This window comes from Microcebus murinus, chromosome 22, assembly GCF_040939455.1.
Source record: "Microcebus murinus isolate Inina chromosome 22, M.murinus_Inina_mat1.0, whole genome shotgun sequence".
Lineage (NCBI taxonomy): Eukaryota > Metazoa > Chordata > Mammalia > Primates > Cheirogaleidae > Microcebus > Microcebus murinus.
In genome coordinates, this window is record NC_134125.1 from 22337073 (window position 1) to 22354697 (window position 17625).

Below are 17625 nucleotides of genomic sequence, written 5' to 3' on the forward strand. Positions count from 1 at the left end.
AGGAAGGAAATTGCAGCAAATAAATCAATGGTCTTTTAAGACTGAAATTTGAATAAGCAATGTGGGAGTAGAGGCCAGAAAGCTGGGTTGGTGCTACCCTGGGGCGAGGACCTCACATGCCAGGGTGGGCAGCTTGTGCTTCGGTGAAGTGGAGTTCCATTTCAGTTCCACAGTTATCTCTTAGCATATTAACATTTACTCCAGAACATTCTTCCACAGAGGATGAAACATCAGGTTTTTCAGCTTTGAGGGTGTCATCTAGGTGCTATCAGCACCCTCAGGCTCTGAGCTGCTGCTGGTTGGTTTAGTAACAGAAAAATAAACCAACCTCAGGACTTTTTTTTTCTTTTTTTTTACTTTTTTATACTTTCTTTGCCTTTTTTTTTCTTTGCAGACTAAACTTGGTCACTGAAGGAAGACTTTTTTTTTCTTAACCAAGAACAGCTTTCTTTCATGAAACTGTCCCTCAAAAGCAAAGCGTTGTCTCTTCTTCCCTGAATCCTTATGAATGAGGAGCAATTGCGTGTTGTAAGAATGAGCTTCAGCTAGCTGGAGGAAAGTTATCATTTTTCTCTGTTAGGTCTTGTGTCCCGAAACCGCCCCGAGGAGGAAGACCAGTACTGGCTGAGTATGGGCAGAACTTTCCACAAAGTGACACTGAAGGATAAGATGATCACAGTGACACGGTACCTTCCCAAGTGAGTCCTTGGATGTTTAAGGTGTTTGGCTATTGTCCTAGATTATGTCCGAGTACTAAATTATGTGTATAGTACATAATTCAAACCAAGGAAGTTGAGTGATTGTTTTTTTTTTTTCTTCTTGGAGTTTTTGTTTTGTTTCCTAGGGTTCTTTTAGGGTTTTAGCTTATCTTCCAAAAGGGATTTGATTCATCTTACAATGTTTAGCATGATTCATAACAAGCCAATTAAAAATTAAGAATGTGAGGAGATAATGCATATATCAGCGTAACAGTTGCACCTGTACCCCATAAATATACACAAATAATAATAAAAGAATGTGAGGAGAGAAGAATGAAAAAGTTTAACAAGATCTGAGAAATTTCCTTTACAGTTCCCTGGGATGAGCTGGTTACTACAGTTGAGGGTTGAATTCTAAGAATGGTGCTAAGTGTGTAGAGACAGAAAAGGTAGAGGAGAATTAGGGGGAATTCTCCTTTTGAACTTCTGGGCCTGCCCTTTATTTTCCAGGTACCCTTATGAATCTGCCCAGATCAACTACACCTACAGCCTCTGCCCTTCCCACTCAGACTCGGAGTTCGTCTCCTGCTGGGTGGAATTCTCCCACGAACGGCTGGAGGAGTACAAGTGGAATTATTTAGATCAGTATATCTGCTCTGCAGGCTCCGAGGACTTCAGGTCAGAGAGTGGGCTTTGGCCTTCCATCCTGGTAGCCTTGAGTGTATGTGTATTTTAACAGTTTGTGTCCTTTTTTCCTGATGGCAAAGTAATGACTATTTTAGGGAAAAAAGGAAAAGCAAAAGTACGTCTGCATTGGGTTAAAAACTCAATCATGAGATGGATAGTGGTGACGGTTGCACAACAGTGTGAATGTACTTAATACCACTGAATTGTCCATTTAAAATCTGTTAAAGTAAATTTTGTTATGTATATTTCACCACAATTGAGAAAAATAAAACAAAACTCAGTGATGATGTGCTCCCTGATGCAAGTGTCAGTGCAGATCATGTTCTTAACAGCTTCCTCAATAGTTGGCTGGTAGCTTTGTGGTGTCTCATTTTCAGTGTTTGATTTTTTGTGTGTGATTTATGATTGTGGAGATACAAAAACCACAACTTCATTTGGCCTGGGTGCACAGAGCATTCTGACATCTCCGGGATTTAAAGCAAAAGCAATCTTTGTGCTCTTCCTTTAGAACTTACGTTTTCAGCGAAGCCATGAGCTGTAGTGTCAGATGAACATGTACTCTTGGGGAGGTGGGCCCTCACACAGCCACTCCAGAGGGTGTTCACTGGGAGCACTTTCATTATCTCTTTTCCTCATCACCACTCTGTGTTTTCCTTGGCCCTATGTAGCTTAATTGAGTCTCTGAAGTTCTGGAGGACCCGCTTCCTGCTGCTGCCAGCCTGTGTCACCGCCACCAAGCGCATCACAGAGGGGGAGGTGCACTGCGACATCTATGGGGACAGACCCCGTGCAGATGAGGACGAGTGGCAACTCCTGGATGGCTTTATCCGCTTTGTGGAGGGCTTGAACCGGATCCGCAGACGACATCGGTCAGATCGCATGATGCGGGTGAGGGTTCCTTGGACTCTCTGGAACCCAGGCATGGTCTGAGATGTAGGATCTGCCTCCTCCTATCTCAGGGTCTTCTCTTCAATCAGTTTATTTATTCCACAACTGCCCAACACTTATCGTAAATCCAAAACAGTGTGTTCTTCTCCATTGCAGGGTGAAGGAGGGAGGGATTGGTGCCAGACAGCAACTGGGCAGTGTTCCTTGGCCTTGAGCCACCCCTTTCTGCCTGAGGACACAGGTTTGATGTGTTCCCCAAGTGGGACCCAGTGTTCAGCGTAGCTGCTTGTGCGATTCAGTGCTGAATTGCTGAGTAGAAACTCTTAGGAGGCCAACAGCAGTGATCCTTCCTTACTCTTCTATCACATTTAGAGTTTCTAGCATGCTCATGCCTCATTTCAGTCACACACTGCTCAGTGGGGAGACTGAGGCTCATGGGGGTGATGGAATATGTCTGAGGCCACCCAAACATGAGGAGCAGATCTGGGATTCAGTATGGTTTTGTTTTAATTAACATATAGTATAATTGACCTCTGTGTGTGGGTTTGTGTGTATAGGCCTATGAATATTAACCATTGTATAGATTCTTGTAACCACCACCACAATTAGGATGCAGAATAGTTCCATCACTTTTTAAAAAATATCTTCATGCTACTCTTTTGGTCACATTTTGCCCCATCTCTAATCCCTGGCAACCACTGGTCTGTTTTGTTTGTTCCAAATGCCACAGAAAATGGAATCATACAATATGTAAGCTTTTGAGGCTCCTTCCTTTCACTTAGCCTAAAACTTTGGGGTTCTTGTAAGCTATTGTGTCTATCAGTAGTTCATTCTCTTTTTTTTTTTTTTTTTTTTTGAGGCAGAGTCTCCCTTTGTAGCCCAGGCTAGAGTGAGTGCCGTGGCATCAGCCTAGCTCACAGCAACCTCAAATTCTTGGGCTCAAGCAATCCTCCTGCCTCAGCCTCCTGAGTAGCTGGGACTACAGGCATGTGCCACCATGCCCAGCTAATTTTTTCAATGTATTTTTAGTTGGCCAATTAATTTCTTTCTATTTTTAGTAGAGACGGGGTCTCACTCTTGCTCAGACTGGTTTTGAACTCCTGACCTTGAGCAATCCACCCACCTCAGCCTCCCAGAGTGCTAGGATTATAGGTGTGAGCTACCGCACCCGGCCTAGTTCATTCTTTTTAATCACTTGGTGGTGTTTCATCATCAGCTGTGTCCTTATTTTTGTGTTTTTAACCACAAATTCAGAATTCTTCTTCCCTCACCAGCTGCCTTTTGTACACAGTATCACTTATGATTAGGAACATTTCCGGGAGAGCTTGTATAGTGGAAAGAACTTTGGTTTTGAAGTGAGGTCACTGGAGTTTGAATTCTAACTCCAGTGGGATTTGGGGTAAATTTCTTAACCTCTCGGAGCCTCTGTTTCTTTTTTTGTAAAATAGAGATAACGTCATTTACTTCATAGAGCTGTGGTGAGGGTAAAATGAGATGATGCACAAAGAGGCAGGGTTTTTTTGTTCTCCAGGCAGTGAGTGAAAAACAGTTTTTTGTCATTTACTGAACACCAAGAACCCATGTTCCTTGACCCTGTTCATTGGATCCAGAGCCTGAGGATGCAGCAGCAGGTGCTGGGGCGTGAGTGGCTTCTACTGAGAGAGCCCACCTGGAGTGATGACCTTGTCTCCTCTTCTCTGGTTTAGAAAGGGGCCACCATGAAAGGCTTGCAGATAACCGGGCCTATTCCCACGCACTCTCTCGAGTCAGCCGGCCCTCCAGTTGGGAAGAAGGGAACCTCAGCTCTGTCTGCCCTGTTGGAGATGGAGGCCAGTCAGAAGTAAGTGCTGGGTGGGAGGGTGACTCGTCCCTACCTCACAGGCCAGAAGGGTTTTTTGTGCCTGACTCCTGTGATCAGGGTGAAATAGGATTTCCTTGTGTAAGAAACCTATAATTAAGAAGAAGACATTTACATGAAAAGAAAACTAGGCTAATACCTGCTAAGTATCAAACAACATGCAATAGGCCAGAAATTATAAACTCATAGTCTGGGGTTTAATTTGAACTATGGTCACATTTAGTTTGGCTCACAAAGTGTTTTTAACATGTTTGAGCCAGATTTTTTAATTTGAAGATTTCATATAAAAACCTAGATTTTATGTGAATTTTTATATGAAAAAATATATAACATATATATGCTGTGATGCATAATTATATAAAACTATATGACTATGACTATATTATATATAATATATAGTAGTCTCCCTTATCTGCAGTTTCACTTTCCACAGTTTCAGTTACCCACAGTCAATAGTGGTCCAAAAATAGGTGAAAACACCACATATACTCACCAGCAAATTGGTTTCACTGATCAACACCTAAGTGGACATATAGGAATAACATTTATCGGGCATCAGGCAGGTGGGTGGGGGGAGGAGGGGATGGGTATATACATACACAATAAATGCTACGCACACCTTCTGGGGGATGGACACGGTTGAAGCTCTGACCTGAGGGGCGTGGGGGGGGGGCAAGGGCAATATACATAACCTTAACATTTGTACCCCCATAATATTCTGGGAAAAAAAGTTAAAAGTAATGTTAAAAAAGAGTTCAAAAAATACCTATTAAGGAAAATAAAAAGATTGGTACAGGAAATAGGGAAATTGAGTCTGGGATGTAGGATTTTTTTTCTTTAAAAGATACAGAAAAATAAACAGTGTATAACACAAAAATGCTGTAAGATTATCAAGTATAATAAATTATATATTTATTAATTCAAAAAAAACAAAAATAGGTGAAAACAGTATACTTAGTTGAGAGAGACCACATTCACATAACTTTTATTACAGATTATGCTTATAATCATTCTGTTTTATTGTTAATTTTTTACCGTGTCTAATTTATTTTTTATTTATTTTTTTTTATATTATATATATTAGTTGGCCAATTAATTTCTTTCTATTTTTATGGTAGAGACGGGGTCTCGCTCAGGCTGGTTTTGAACTCCTGACCTTGAGCAATCCGCCCGCCTCAGCCTCCCAGAGTGCTAGGATTACAGGCGTGAGCCACCGCGCCCGGCTTTCGTGTCTAATTTATAAATTAAACTTTATTATAGATATGTATATATAGGAAAAACATAGTATACATAGGCCTTGGTACTCTCCATGGTTTTAGGTATCCACTGGGGGTCTTGGAACATATCTCTATAGATAAGGGGTGGACTACTGTAATGCAAAATTATATTACAGATAGTATATAAAATCCAGCTTTGCTTGAAATAGCAGAGGCTCAATACTGGGTCCATGTTTGTACCCAGCCATGGTGGGCTGGCACTCACCCTCTGGTCTTAGACTTGTCTTGCACCCTCAGTCATGCTACGCGGCTGGCTACTGTAGCCATTTGAGTGTGTGGCCCCTTTCTAAATAGAAGGTGCTACATTTGACAGGACACCAGGGGGACTACACTTGTTTGGGAGGGCAGGGAGAGTGTCACTGGAGGTGGGATTTAAGTTGGCCTTGTAGGAAGTGAAGCATATATACAGGGGAGAGATGGGACATGGGGAAAAGAGAAAATATTTCCATGTGCAGGTAGGACCTGCCTTGGGGGCATCCTTCTCTGCCCCTCTTGTCCTCCCAGCTAGATCAGGCTCTTCTCTATGCATGCCAGCATCCTGGGCCTACATCCATCAGAGCACTGACCAGTATTCTACTGAGGGCTGTGATCGTCTGTTTACTTCCACCTGACTTAACTGTGTGCTCTAGGGCAAGGGCTGTGTGTCCTGCCTGGCACATAGTACGTGCGTGATAGATATTTATTGAATGATGGAGGATGGGCTGCTGAGGGTCTCCCTGTACAGATATGGGGGGCGTGTGTTAGGGGAGACTAGACCTTGTCTGCATGGTGTGAGGGCCTGCGTCATGCCGACAGGAGCCTGCACACGTTGGGGTTTTAGGAACTAACATTGAGGGAGTGAGCAAGTGACCAGGAGGTATGGTGGGAGATGCAATTGGAAAGACAGTGTGGAAAGTTGGTTGCCAGGCTGTCCTTACACATTCTCTTTTTCAAAGAATCCTTAGCAAATTTATTTTATTTTATTGGAAAATTTGAAGCAGATAAGAAAATGTAAACAGACTAGTATTAATATAATAAACCCTCTTTACCCATCACCCAGCTTCAGTGATGATCAACTCATGGCTGATCTTGTTTCATTTCTAGCCCACTTGTGTTCACCTTTCCTTTTATTTTTTTAAATCAAATTCCACATATCATTTCCCCTCATCTGTAATATTTCAGAATTTATCTCTGAAAGATAAGTACTCTTTAAAAAAAAACACCATGATATTATAATTTACCTTAAGAATTACAAATAGTTCCTTAATATCCTGAAATATCCAATCAGTGTCTTTGGCAGAAGTGGTTTTTTCAGAGACGAGCCTCCCGTGTGGGAAGGCTTGGTGGGTGGGCACCAGGAGGCAGAGTCCCACTGGGAGGCTCCCACTAGTCCAGGCAAGAGGCAACCAGGGCTGGGTGGAGGCTGATGGTGAAGTGGAAATTTGGAAGGAATGAAGAACCAATAGGGTGCTTGGGGTGGGGGGCAAATGAGAAAAGGAAAGCTGGGATAGTTCGGGCTCATTGCTGGGGGCACTGGGTCTTCTTTTGAAAATATCTTTATCAGACCAAGGAAAGACCCCAGAACTCTGTGTGACAGGTTCTCCCTGTAACTAATCATAGACCTTTCTCACTGGAAAAAGAGAACAAGGAACATATGTTGCTGGGAGGAGTGTGAAGCTGGGGGTGAAGGGATCTTATTTTAATTTGTCCGTGAGTCATTGTTTAGTATGTACCAAGGAGCCTCTTTCTGCTCAGACTGAAAGAAGGAGGGTATCTTGGGGTAGTAGTCCCCTCAGTGTGAAGGATGAGACTGTCTTCTAATCCCATGGCAGGAGAAGAGATTCAAGGCTCGTTCCTTGGCCCAGAAGACTGCTCCTGGGAAAAGTGCTGTATTTTCTAAAAGCTGGAGGTAGAGTAGAGAGAGCCAGACCTTTATGTAATGTTTGCTCACACAGCATTTTTTATTTGTATGTTTTTCTTTTCCTTTTGCTGCATCAAGCAGATTCAATTTTACTTATTATGGAAAAAATGTTACAGCAATATGAAAGAGTTTTTAAAATTCCACCTATAGTCCTACCATCTTACCGTAACTGTGTTTATTTCTTCCAGTTCCCTTCCAACTTTCATCTGTAGGCATATATTGCACTTTTAGTCAGCCTCCTGTGGAAGCCTCTTGAGTCTCAGCTTTGTACCGATTAACAGCGGTGTGACCGGTCTGGGCAGCTGGTGCTAGCCAGTGAGCGTCTCTGCTCCTGTTAGATGAAGATGATCCAGTGACAGCTGAGTAGGGCAGAGAGAGAGAGAGAGACGCCTACACACCCCCACGCAGATGGATGTTCATGTTCTATCCAAAGTGGCTCTAGTGTGTGCTTGTGGCTCAGAGCTCCGTGATGGAAGCATGCCAACAGTATGACACAGCACAACATGTACCTGCAGAGGCATGTGAAGGGCATTTGCATGTTTTACTCTTCTTGCCTCTGGGTAGGCTGTATCTTCCTTCTGCCCACCTTTCAAGGCCCACCTAGTGTATATATGTCACTACCTCTGTGGAGGCCTGGCTGGTGACGCCCCTCCTGGCAGAATACACTGTGCCCTCATGTATGTTCTCACGTATGCGTTGTAACTGTCGTTTTGTGGCAGTCCCCTCTCCCCTAGCCATTAGACAAAGAGCCTGTAAGGGCAAGGACGAGGTCTTCCTCATCTCTGAATCCCTGATTCCTAGTCCACGGGTCAGCACAGAGAAGGCACCTCAGTAGATTGTCGTGTGCATCAGATAACTCATTTGAGAAGGTACTGGGGTTAACTGAGGCTTCCTGCCACCATAGCCTTCAGGAAGTGCAAGAGAATGTGACTGTGCATTTGTGGATGAGGCTCCAAGAAAACATACTGTGGTGTGACAGAAAGAGAGAGAGTGGGTGTGGTGACAGTGGACAAGGGAAAGAATCAAGCGTCTATTCTGCTTTTCCTCTATGAATTACACCTCAGACTAACCAAGTAATTGGTGTGGGGGAAGTTTCTCTTTTTAAAATATCCCCACTAATAAATCCAGAAGGAATGCTAGAATATCAGTATGTATAATCTCTGATGAATGAATGAAGCCAGCAAAGATCATCAGTGGCAGCTAACATCACTAGAAAGAGGCATCCAGATATTCTGGGCCTCTAGAGAGAAGTACACAACACCACATAGGAAGGATTCTGGCCCAGAATTGAACCAAAATCTACTCATACATACCTCTTGATATAACTTCTAATTCTCAGGAATTGCAGGGCACAGAGGAACATGTTAAACTATAGAGGTATGTAATCAGCACATCCAGACTATGTAAAATTACAGGAAAAATGAGCTACTTTCTTTCTTTCTTTTTTTTGTGTTTTGAGACAGAGTCTCACTCTGTTGCCCAGGCTAGAGTGAGTGCCGTGGTATCAGCCTAGCTCACAGCAACCTCAAACTCCTGGGCTCAAGCAGTCCTACTGCGTTAGCCTCCCGAGTAGCTGGGACTACAGGCACGTACCACCATGCCTGGGTAATTTATATATATATATATATATATATATATATTTTTTTTTTTTTTTTTTTTTTTTTTTTTTTTTTTTTTTTTTTAGTAGAGACAGGGTCTTGCTCTTGCTCAGGCTGGTCTCAAACTCCTGAGCTTAAACAGTCTGCCCGCCTCAACCTCCCAGAGTGCTAGAATTACAAGCATGATCCACCATGCCTGACCCAGCTACTTTCTTTAACAAACTGCAAGGATAAGGAAAGAGGAAGAGGAGCTTATCCCCCAAAGGAGACTTGAGAAAAAACATAACTTATAGCAGTGTAGGGACCTTAATTGAGTCTTCTTTTCAACAAACAAACTGTAAAAAAAATTATTTTGAGGCAATTGGGGAAATATTTGATATTAGAAAAATTTGAAACATTTTTATAAGTTACTTTGTTTTAGAAATACTGATGTGTTTGTGGATGAAATATGTGAGTTCTGCTTCAAAATAATTGGTGTGGGCAGGTGAGGGTATACATGAAACAAGATTGGGTCTAAATATATAATTTTGGTGGCTGCATATATAGGAGTTATCCTCTTTTGTATATGTTTGAATTTTTTCATAATAAAAATTTTTAAGGGAGAGAATGCAACAGGTTACTATGGAAACAGATTTTTAATCCCCAGTAAAAATCTGGGGATTTTTAATCCCCAGAATGTGATTACTTCAAGATTAGTAACAAAAATGTCAAGATTTAAGATGAGAGAAGTGTTGCAGGTTGGGTTCTTGGGAAAGCCAACTGAGGTGGGGTTTAGCAAGTAGGATGTTTATTAAGAAGAGTCCTTGGGCTCAACACTGGTAGGAGGGAGGGGACAAACAGGAGTGGACACAAGGAGAAGCTGAGCTGCAACCCAGGCCCAGTGACAATGGCAGGCTACCCCATAGAATCTCTGGAGCCAGAACAGCCATGGTTTGGGCCAACGAGGCCAGGCCTTTACACACACACACACACACTCTCTCTCTCTCTCTCTCTCTCTCTCTCTCAGTTGCATTTTATAAGTAATAGATAAGCACCAGGTGCTGCCAGCATGCTTTTTAAATTGGGCTGTTTTCTGATTTACTGTCGAGGACCAGTGATTGTTCAGCACAATAAATGCATTAAAGGCATCATGAAGGGCCTGAAGGAGAAGCAAGGCAGAAGTATTTGTTTCAAAGAAAAAACAACAGAATTGTCTTCGTCTCAGTTAAGATGGATCCTTCACCAGAGAGCTCCGTGCAAGCTCCAGTCCTGTATTCTCCTCCTTTCAGGTGCCTAGGAGAACAGCAGGCAGCTGTGCATGGTGGGAAGAGCTCCACCCAGCCAGCCGAGAGCAGCAGTGTTGCCATGACTCCCACCCACGTGGACAGCCCACGAAAGGTAAAAGAGGCCACCCCAGCGGGGAGCTGCTGCATGATCTCAGAGACCCAGCGTGGAGGGTAAAACGGGTTAGCCCTTCGAATCCAGGATTGAATGTGTTGGGGCTTTGGATGAATTCTACCTCAAACCCTTTTAAGATTCTATACTGTTACTATTTTCATCCAGGAACTTTGTTGCTCACAGTAGTAAGGAAGCTAACTTCTAGCTAAATGCAGATAAAAGAATAGTCAAGCTAAACTATATTGGTCAGTGCCCAAGATCTGGCTTGAGCTTTGAAAATGGCTGTCTTGTTTTCTTTCAACCTCATCTTTAGCTGTCCCAGAGGGAAGTAGAAAGCTACCAAAGCAGCTTCCACAATAGCTCACTCTTCTTTGATAATGAAATTCCCATTAGTTCTCTTAGACTGCTGAGAAATACAGTCCAATGGGAGCATCCTGGGAGGGAAAATACATAAAACCCTGAAACTTTAGACCTCTATCAGGAATTGAAGTATATAGTGAGGGACCAAAAACACCATAGATCAAGCTTTTTGTATCTTTTAAGGCCAATAGACTTGGCTCTGTCAGCTCCCTCTTTTGGGAAATTCAGACTTTAGAGCATTCTGTTGTGGGGTGAGTTGACTGTATATTTTCTATCTGTTCTCCACTCCTAGGAGATGAAAGAGATTCAATAGATATATGTTATATTTTTTAAAATTGTGGTCGAATTGTATATCTATCCCTGTATTTACTTAGTTTATTTTCATATCATAATTTTCTGTCATTAAATATTTTTCAAAAGCATTATTTAAAAAAAAGCTATATTATATTTATATATTATATATAATATTTCATCATATGAATAGACCTTCATTTATACCTTTATTTTGTTAAAAATGTAGATGGTTTCTGAATTTTAAAATAATTTTTGATAGTCTGTAAATTTTTACAGTTATTCTACAGTATATCACAATTATAAATAATGTTGCAATGAACATCCTTATACTTGTTATTTGACCACATCTCTGATATTTCCTTAGCATAAATTGCTAGAATTAGACTAGTGGAGGTGGAGGAATTAAAATCTGAGATAGAGAATCAACTGTGGTCACAGGCAGTTTGTAGACTTTTTATAGACCAGAGGTTGGCAAACCTAAATACGTATTTTAGGCTTTGTGGGTCAAGAGGCAAAATAAGGCTATTGTGTAAGTACATTATTTCCATAACTATTTAAAACCGTAAAAAACATTCTCGGCTCACACTATTAAAAAACCATGTGGCTGGCCAGAGTTGTCATGCAAACTATAGTTTGCCGACCTCTGCTCTAGGGAGTGGCTTTAGGTCCCAAGGATAGTCTGTGCATAAAGAATGATCTGTTGGTGTAGAGTCCTCCATGTGTCCCTAAATCTCAGTATTATCAGTTTCTCTGCTTCTATAAGGCACACAAATGGAACAGTGATATACCTAAGTACCATATGTGCTATCCACCAGCTGTTACCTCTACTCATTGCTGTCTTTGAGGATTAGAAACAATGCCAAGACCATAATACTGAAAAGTAGAGAAATTATAGAGTTGTTATGTAAACATTAAGATTAAAATGCACCAAAGACCAAATATTAGATGGCTGTTTAAAACATTCTCCTGATCTTCCAACTGAACACTAAAATCTACATGTCTGAGCCATCAGTAGTGTTGGATGTAGACTCCTGGGTAGTCAAGGGAAAACAAAGATGCTATGAGATGGCCAAAGTGAAGAACCCTGCTGATTTTCTCAGAAATGCCCAACCGAGTCTCCAGGTGGCATCTCATGTTAGCATGCATGGCAGTTACCTGCATCTGCACCTCCAGAGCCACAAGTTTCCAACGTTTGTTACTTGAGTTTATAGTCACTTATGAGAGGTGGCAGCAGTATTGTTAAATGGACACCCATTTGAGTTATTCTACTTTTCAAATTGAGGAAACTTGTAGGAAAGTAGGAACCTTGCAACTTATCAAGTGCTGATTCTGAATTTCTGTGATAATCAAGCATAAAAAGTAAAAAGATTCTGAAGGGACAGAGGGTACTACTTAAGAAAGATGGAAGGAGTGGTCATTGGAAAAGTCTTCTGTGTCATTCTTTTTTTTTTTTTTTTTTTGAGACAAAGTCTCACTCTGTTGCCCTGGGCTAGAGTGCCGTGGCGTCAGCCTACCTCACAGCAACCTCAAACTCCTGGGCTCAAGCGATCCTCCTGCCTCAGCCTCCCGAGTAGCTGGGACTACAAGCACACGCCACCACACCTGGATAATTTTTCTATTTTAGTTGTTTGGCTAATTTCTTTCTATTTATAGTAGAGATGGGGTCTCGCTCTTGCTCAGGCTGGTCTCGAACTCCTGAGCTCAAGCGATCCGCCCACCTCGGCCTCCCAGAGTGCTAGGATTACAGGTGTGAACCACCATGCCCGGCCCTTCTGTATCATTCTTGTTTCAAATACATGGCCACCTGAACCCCACAAGGGTAGACTGTGGATGGCTGGGCGTGGTGGCTCACGCCTGTAATCCTAGCTTTATGGGAGGCCGAGGTGGGAAGATTGCTTGAGCTCAAGAGTTCGAGATCAGCCTGAGCAAGAGCGAGACCCCATCTCTGCTAAAAATAGAAAGAAATTAGCTGGATAACTAAAAATATATAGAAAAATGAGCTGGGTGTGGTGGCGCATGCCTGTAGTCCCAGCTACTCGGGAGGCTGAGGCAGTAGGATTGCTTGAGCCCAGGAGTTTGAGGTTGCTGTGAGCTAGGCTGATACCATGGCACTCTAGCCCGGGCAACAAAGTGAGACTCTGTCTCAAAAAAAAAAAAAAGGGTAGGCTGGGGAGAGGAAGACAGCTGTAGGAAGCCCTTCACAATGAATCCTTCTGTATCTGACATCATGTATGTCTTAGCTTCTTCACGATTTTGTTACACTACCAGTGGAGGAGAAGGTATGGTGGCTGCTTCTGTATGCTGTTTGCTCAGAAAATTAAGCAAGAACTTATCCTGCATTGAATCCTCTTCTCCCATCTGGCTGCCATATTTAGTAACAAGCAGAAAAACCTCATGCCTCAGTGCCTCTCTTCAAGAGTGCTGCTAGTCACCCAGCCAAGTGGGAGGCCAGGATGCTGCCACTAAAGCCTTTCCCCTGCCAGCCCCACCAAGCTGCTTTGTGGCCTTTCCCTCTTCCTTGGCATAGGTCTGAAGGAATTTCAGAACTATGTGGGAGGGTGAGAGTGTCCAGGCCACACTCTGATGAGACCTGAGGGAGCTTGGACACACCTTCTAAACTGGGTGATTTCTCCCACACGGATGGGATAGTCTGCCCAGGAAGGTGTGAGTTTCTGCTAATGCTTTGCATTTGGATAGTATCTTTCTGGGTGGATTTCTCTCTTTCTTCTTTTTTTTTTTTTTATGTTCCCTAATCCCCTCATGTCCTTGTTTCTCTCCTTCCACCCTTGTTTTTACGTTTATTTTTATTTTTCATACTTCTCTCCTTCCCTTGGTGGTTAACTGCTGGTACACATTCGTTTCTTCGCTTCCTTGCACCTGCTGCTGCTGCTGCTGCTTCCTCCTCCTCTGACCTCAGGACGGCGCCTTCTTTATGGAGTTTGTCCGCAGTCCACGCATGGCATCGTCCACCTTCTACCCTCAGGTTAGTCAAACTCCAGGGCTCCGCATGCCTGTCCCACCGGCAGGAGCCACGAGCTGGCCTTCTGTTTGGCTCTGAACAGATGGAATTGGGCTGAAACTGAGTTTGAGGGGCAGTTGAAATTAATATGGTCTCAGAAATGTACATTCCCTTCCATGGTGTTTGTGGCAGTGAAGGGAGATGGAAGCGATTAATGTAAGAGAGCCAGTAATTGTACCACTGTTGACTCGAGTGTTTCTCACAGCTGCCTGTGTGTTTCGCATAGTTGCCACTGATTCTCTGCCACATTGCAGCACCTTCCCTCTTAGGCTGTATAAGTAACATGAAATATGCTTACTCAAGGACTGAATACTTATTTTTTTTTTCCTCCCAGTACAACCAGATAAATTTATAACACTGTGGCAGGAAGTGGTGAAAAACAGAGCAAACATTTGTTATTAGACATGCACTATATCATAGGCTAATGGTGTAGCTCTACCACCCTCTGGGATTCCCTTAACTTATTTGTCAAATAAAGGGTTTGGACCAGATCTCCAAGGGCCTTCAAAGCCTTGAAATTCTTCACTTACTATATGCCAAGCACATGTATTATTTTATCCTCACAGCAGAACCTACAAGTTGGCTGGGCATGGTGCCTCACACCTGTAATCATAGCAATCTGGGAGGCTGAGGCGGGAGGATCCCTTGAGGTCAGGAATTCAAGACCAACCTGAGCAAGAGTTAGACCCTGTCTCTACTAAAAATAGAAAAATTAGCCAGGTGTGGTGGCACATGCCTGTAGTCCCATCTACCCGGGAGGCTGAGGCAGGAGAATCTCTTGAGTCCAGAAGTTTGAGGTTGCTGTGAGCTAGGCTGATACCATGGCACTGTAGCATGAGTGAGTAGGTGAAAGTTGTATCCCAATTATACAAACGGAGAAATTGAGAGATGAAGAAGTTGTGCTTTTTGTACAACACAGAGTAGAGCTGGGATTTAAATCCAGGCCCACAGGCTTGACTCATGACCCACTCTGTAATTACTGTTAGTAATTACTATTTTGACAGGGCCTAGGAAAAGAGGAACAGGGCTCACTGCCCTTTATGGAGGGCCCTAAGTATATGAAATTGACTTAGCTACAGAAAAAAAAGAGTTGAGAGAGTTTATGCAGAGTGAGGCAGGCTAAGGATGGTGGGATGTGGGAGGTTCAAAGGCAAAGGTTAGGAAGGCGTTGGTGGTATAGTGGTGAGCATAGCTGCCTTCCACAGGCAAAGGTTAAGGAATCTTTTTTTTTTTTTTTTGAGACAAAGTCTCGCTTTTGTTGTCCAGGCTAGAGTGAGTGCTGTGGCATCAGCCTAGCTCACAGCAACCTCAAACTCCTGGGCTCGAGCAATCCTTCTGCCTCAGCCTCTTGAGTAGCTGGGACTACAGGCATGTGCCACCATGCCCGGCTGATTTTTTTATATATATATCAGTTGGCCAATTAATTTCTTTCTATTTATAGTAGAGACGGGGTCTCGCTCTTGCTCAGGCTGGTTTTGAACTCCTGACCTTGAGCAATCCGCCCGCCTCGGCCTCCCAGAGAGCTAGGATTACAGGCGTGAGCCACCGCGCCCGGCCGGTTAAGGAATCTTTAATTAGTGGAAATCAGAAAACCAATATTTATGGAGTGCCCACTCTGCCAGCTACTGTGCAAAGGGCCTTGCAAACATAATCTTCCCAGAAACCTAGAAGGTACAGGTATTGTCACCCCATTTTCCAGATGAGGAACTGAGACTAAAAGAGGTTAGCTGATCAGAGAGCAACAACTAGTAAGTAACTGAACCCTTACATCATCCTGCCCACTATGCCAGGAGGGTCAGGATTTAGTTAATGTCAGAGCCTTCCCTTTCTTAGGAGGCCAGAGGTTGCTGCACCTGTCTGTGCAGGTCTCCAGATGTCTGCACCTGCCTCTTCCCAGTGAGCTGCGTGGCCCTGGGCAAATCCCTGTTGGAACCTCTGAGTCCGAATCATCTCTGATCTTTGAGTGCGGGTGGCAGACTGTAGTTTTGATTTGAAACAAACTTAGGTTGATCCTTTTAACTTTTTACATCCTAACAAGAGATGGGTATGGAAAGTTTTAGACTTAGATTAGAATTTAACATAAGAAGAATCAATAGAACTAGAAGAGAATTGTTTTATAGATCCCATAATACAGTAATTCACACAGTTTCATGTATTGTAATTCACATGTAGAACAAAAGTGGAGTTTGCTATTGGGAATAGCAAATAGATCTCAGACTTTAGGAGAGGCTTGTGAAGAAAGTTTATATTACCCATCAAGGATGTTGTTTAAAAAATGTATAAATTTTTAAAAATTTTGGCCAGGTCTGGTGGCTCATGCCTGTAATCCTAGCACTTTGGGAGGCTGAGCCGGGAGGATTACTTGAGGCCAGGAGTTTGAGACCAGCCTGAGCATAAGTGAGATCCTGTTTCTACAAAAAAATAGAAAAATTAGGTGGGCATAGTGGCACAGGTGTAGAGTCCCAGCTGCTCAGGAGGCTGAGGCAGGAGAATCGCTGGAGCCTAGGAGTTTAGGTTGCAGTGAGCTATGATGATGTCACTATACTCTAGCCCAGGTGACAAAGTGAGACACACAAAAATAGCCAAATTTTTATCTCAACTCGTATCTGGGCTAATAAGGAAGCTCTCTATACATACACAAAATTAAATTGCACTTCTTTGTTTATGTTTGTTTTATGATTTATTGGGTAAAAATACATAACAAAATTGGCTTTGTTTTCTAACATGCAACATAGAAAAAAACAAAAGAAAATAAAAACAACAAAAAAAGAAAAAATAGAAATAAAATAAAACTAACACTCAGCATAGAACGGAGGAAAGGGGCCAGTGGAGTCAGATGGCTGCTTTCAAATCTTGGCTTCAGCACTGTACCAGGGAGCTGCTTTAGGCACATCAGTTAACCTTCTGAACCTCAGTTTCCGCATTTGTAAAAGGAAATAAAAATAATTTCTTTGTAGGGTTGTTTTTAGGGTTAGAAATAATACATGTTTCTCAACAAATTTCAAGGGAATGAAATCCCCAGAGCATATTTCTGACCATAGTGCACTTAAGTTACATACCAGTGACAAAGTATAACTAGAAAACCCGCTTTTATTTGGGAATTAAGTAACACACTTCTAATCATGTATATGGCTGGAATGATGTATGTAAATGACTAGCAGGGGTCTTGGTATGTGGTGGGCACCCAGTAAACATTAGCTGTGATTAGGATTGGTGTCACTGTGATGCCAGATTAGAATGTTAATTTGATGACTATCTGTTTCTTTTGTTTTGTTTTTGGGACAGAGTCTCACTCTGTTGCCTGGGCTAGATAGAGTGCCATGGCGTCAGCCTAGCTCACAGCAACCTCAAAATCCTGGGCTCAAGCAGTCCTACTGCCTCAGCCTCCCGAGTAGCTGGGACTACAGGCATTTAGTCATCCAATTAATTTCTTTCTATTTTTAGTAGAGACTGGGTCTCGCTCTTGCCCAGGCTGGTCTCGAACTCCCGACTTCGAGCAATCCTCCCACCTCAGCCTCCCAGAGTGCTAGGATTACAGGAGTGAGCCACCACACCCAGCCATGAGTATCTGTTTATTCGTGCCTACCTCCTATTTCTGCTGCTTCTCTCCACCCTAATCCAGCACCAGAAATTACAAAGAAGTGTATAGTGAGCCCTTTAGACAAAGGG

At 42.8% G+C, this 17625-nt stretch overlaps 1 protein-coding gene across 11 annotated transcripts in view; it reads left to right on the plus strand.

Moving 5' to 3' along the window:
• DEPDC5 (DEP domain containing 5, GATOR1 subcomplex subunit) overlaps positions 1-17625 on the plus strand; it is a 125968-nt gene that overhangs the window by 70310 nt on the left and 38033 nt on the right. For 6 of the 11 annotated variants that reach the window (XM_075996714.1, XM_075996715.1, XM_075996716.1 and 3 more), the window contains 6 exons: positions 581-698; positions 1209-1376; positions 2054-2273; positions 3980-4113; positions 10175-10283; positions 13855-13920. In XM_075996714.1, coding sequence (XP_075852829.1) covers positions 581-698; positions 1209-1376; positions 2054-2273; positions 3980-4113; positions 10175-10283; positions 13855-13920 — 815 coding nt within the window. The remainder of the gene's footprint in view (positions 1-580; positions 699-1208; positions 1377-2053; positions 2274-3979; positions 4114-10174; positions 10284-13854; positions 13921-17625) is intronic. The other 5 variants (XM_075996717.1, XM_075996719.1, XM_075996720.1 and 2 more) reach the window with 1 other exon arrangement.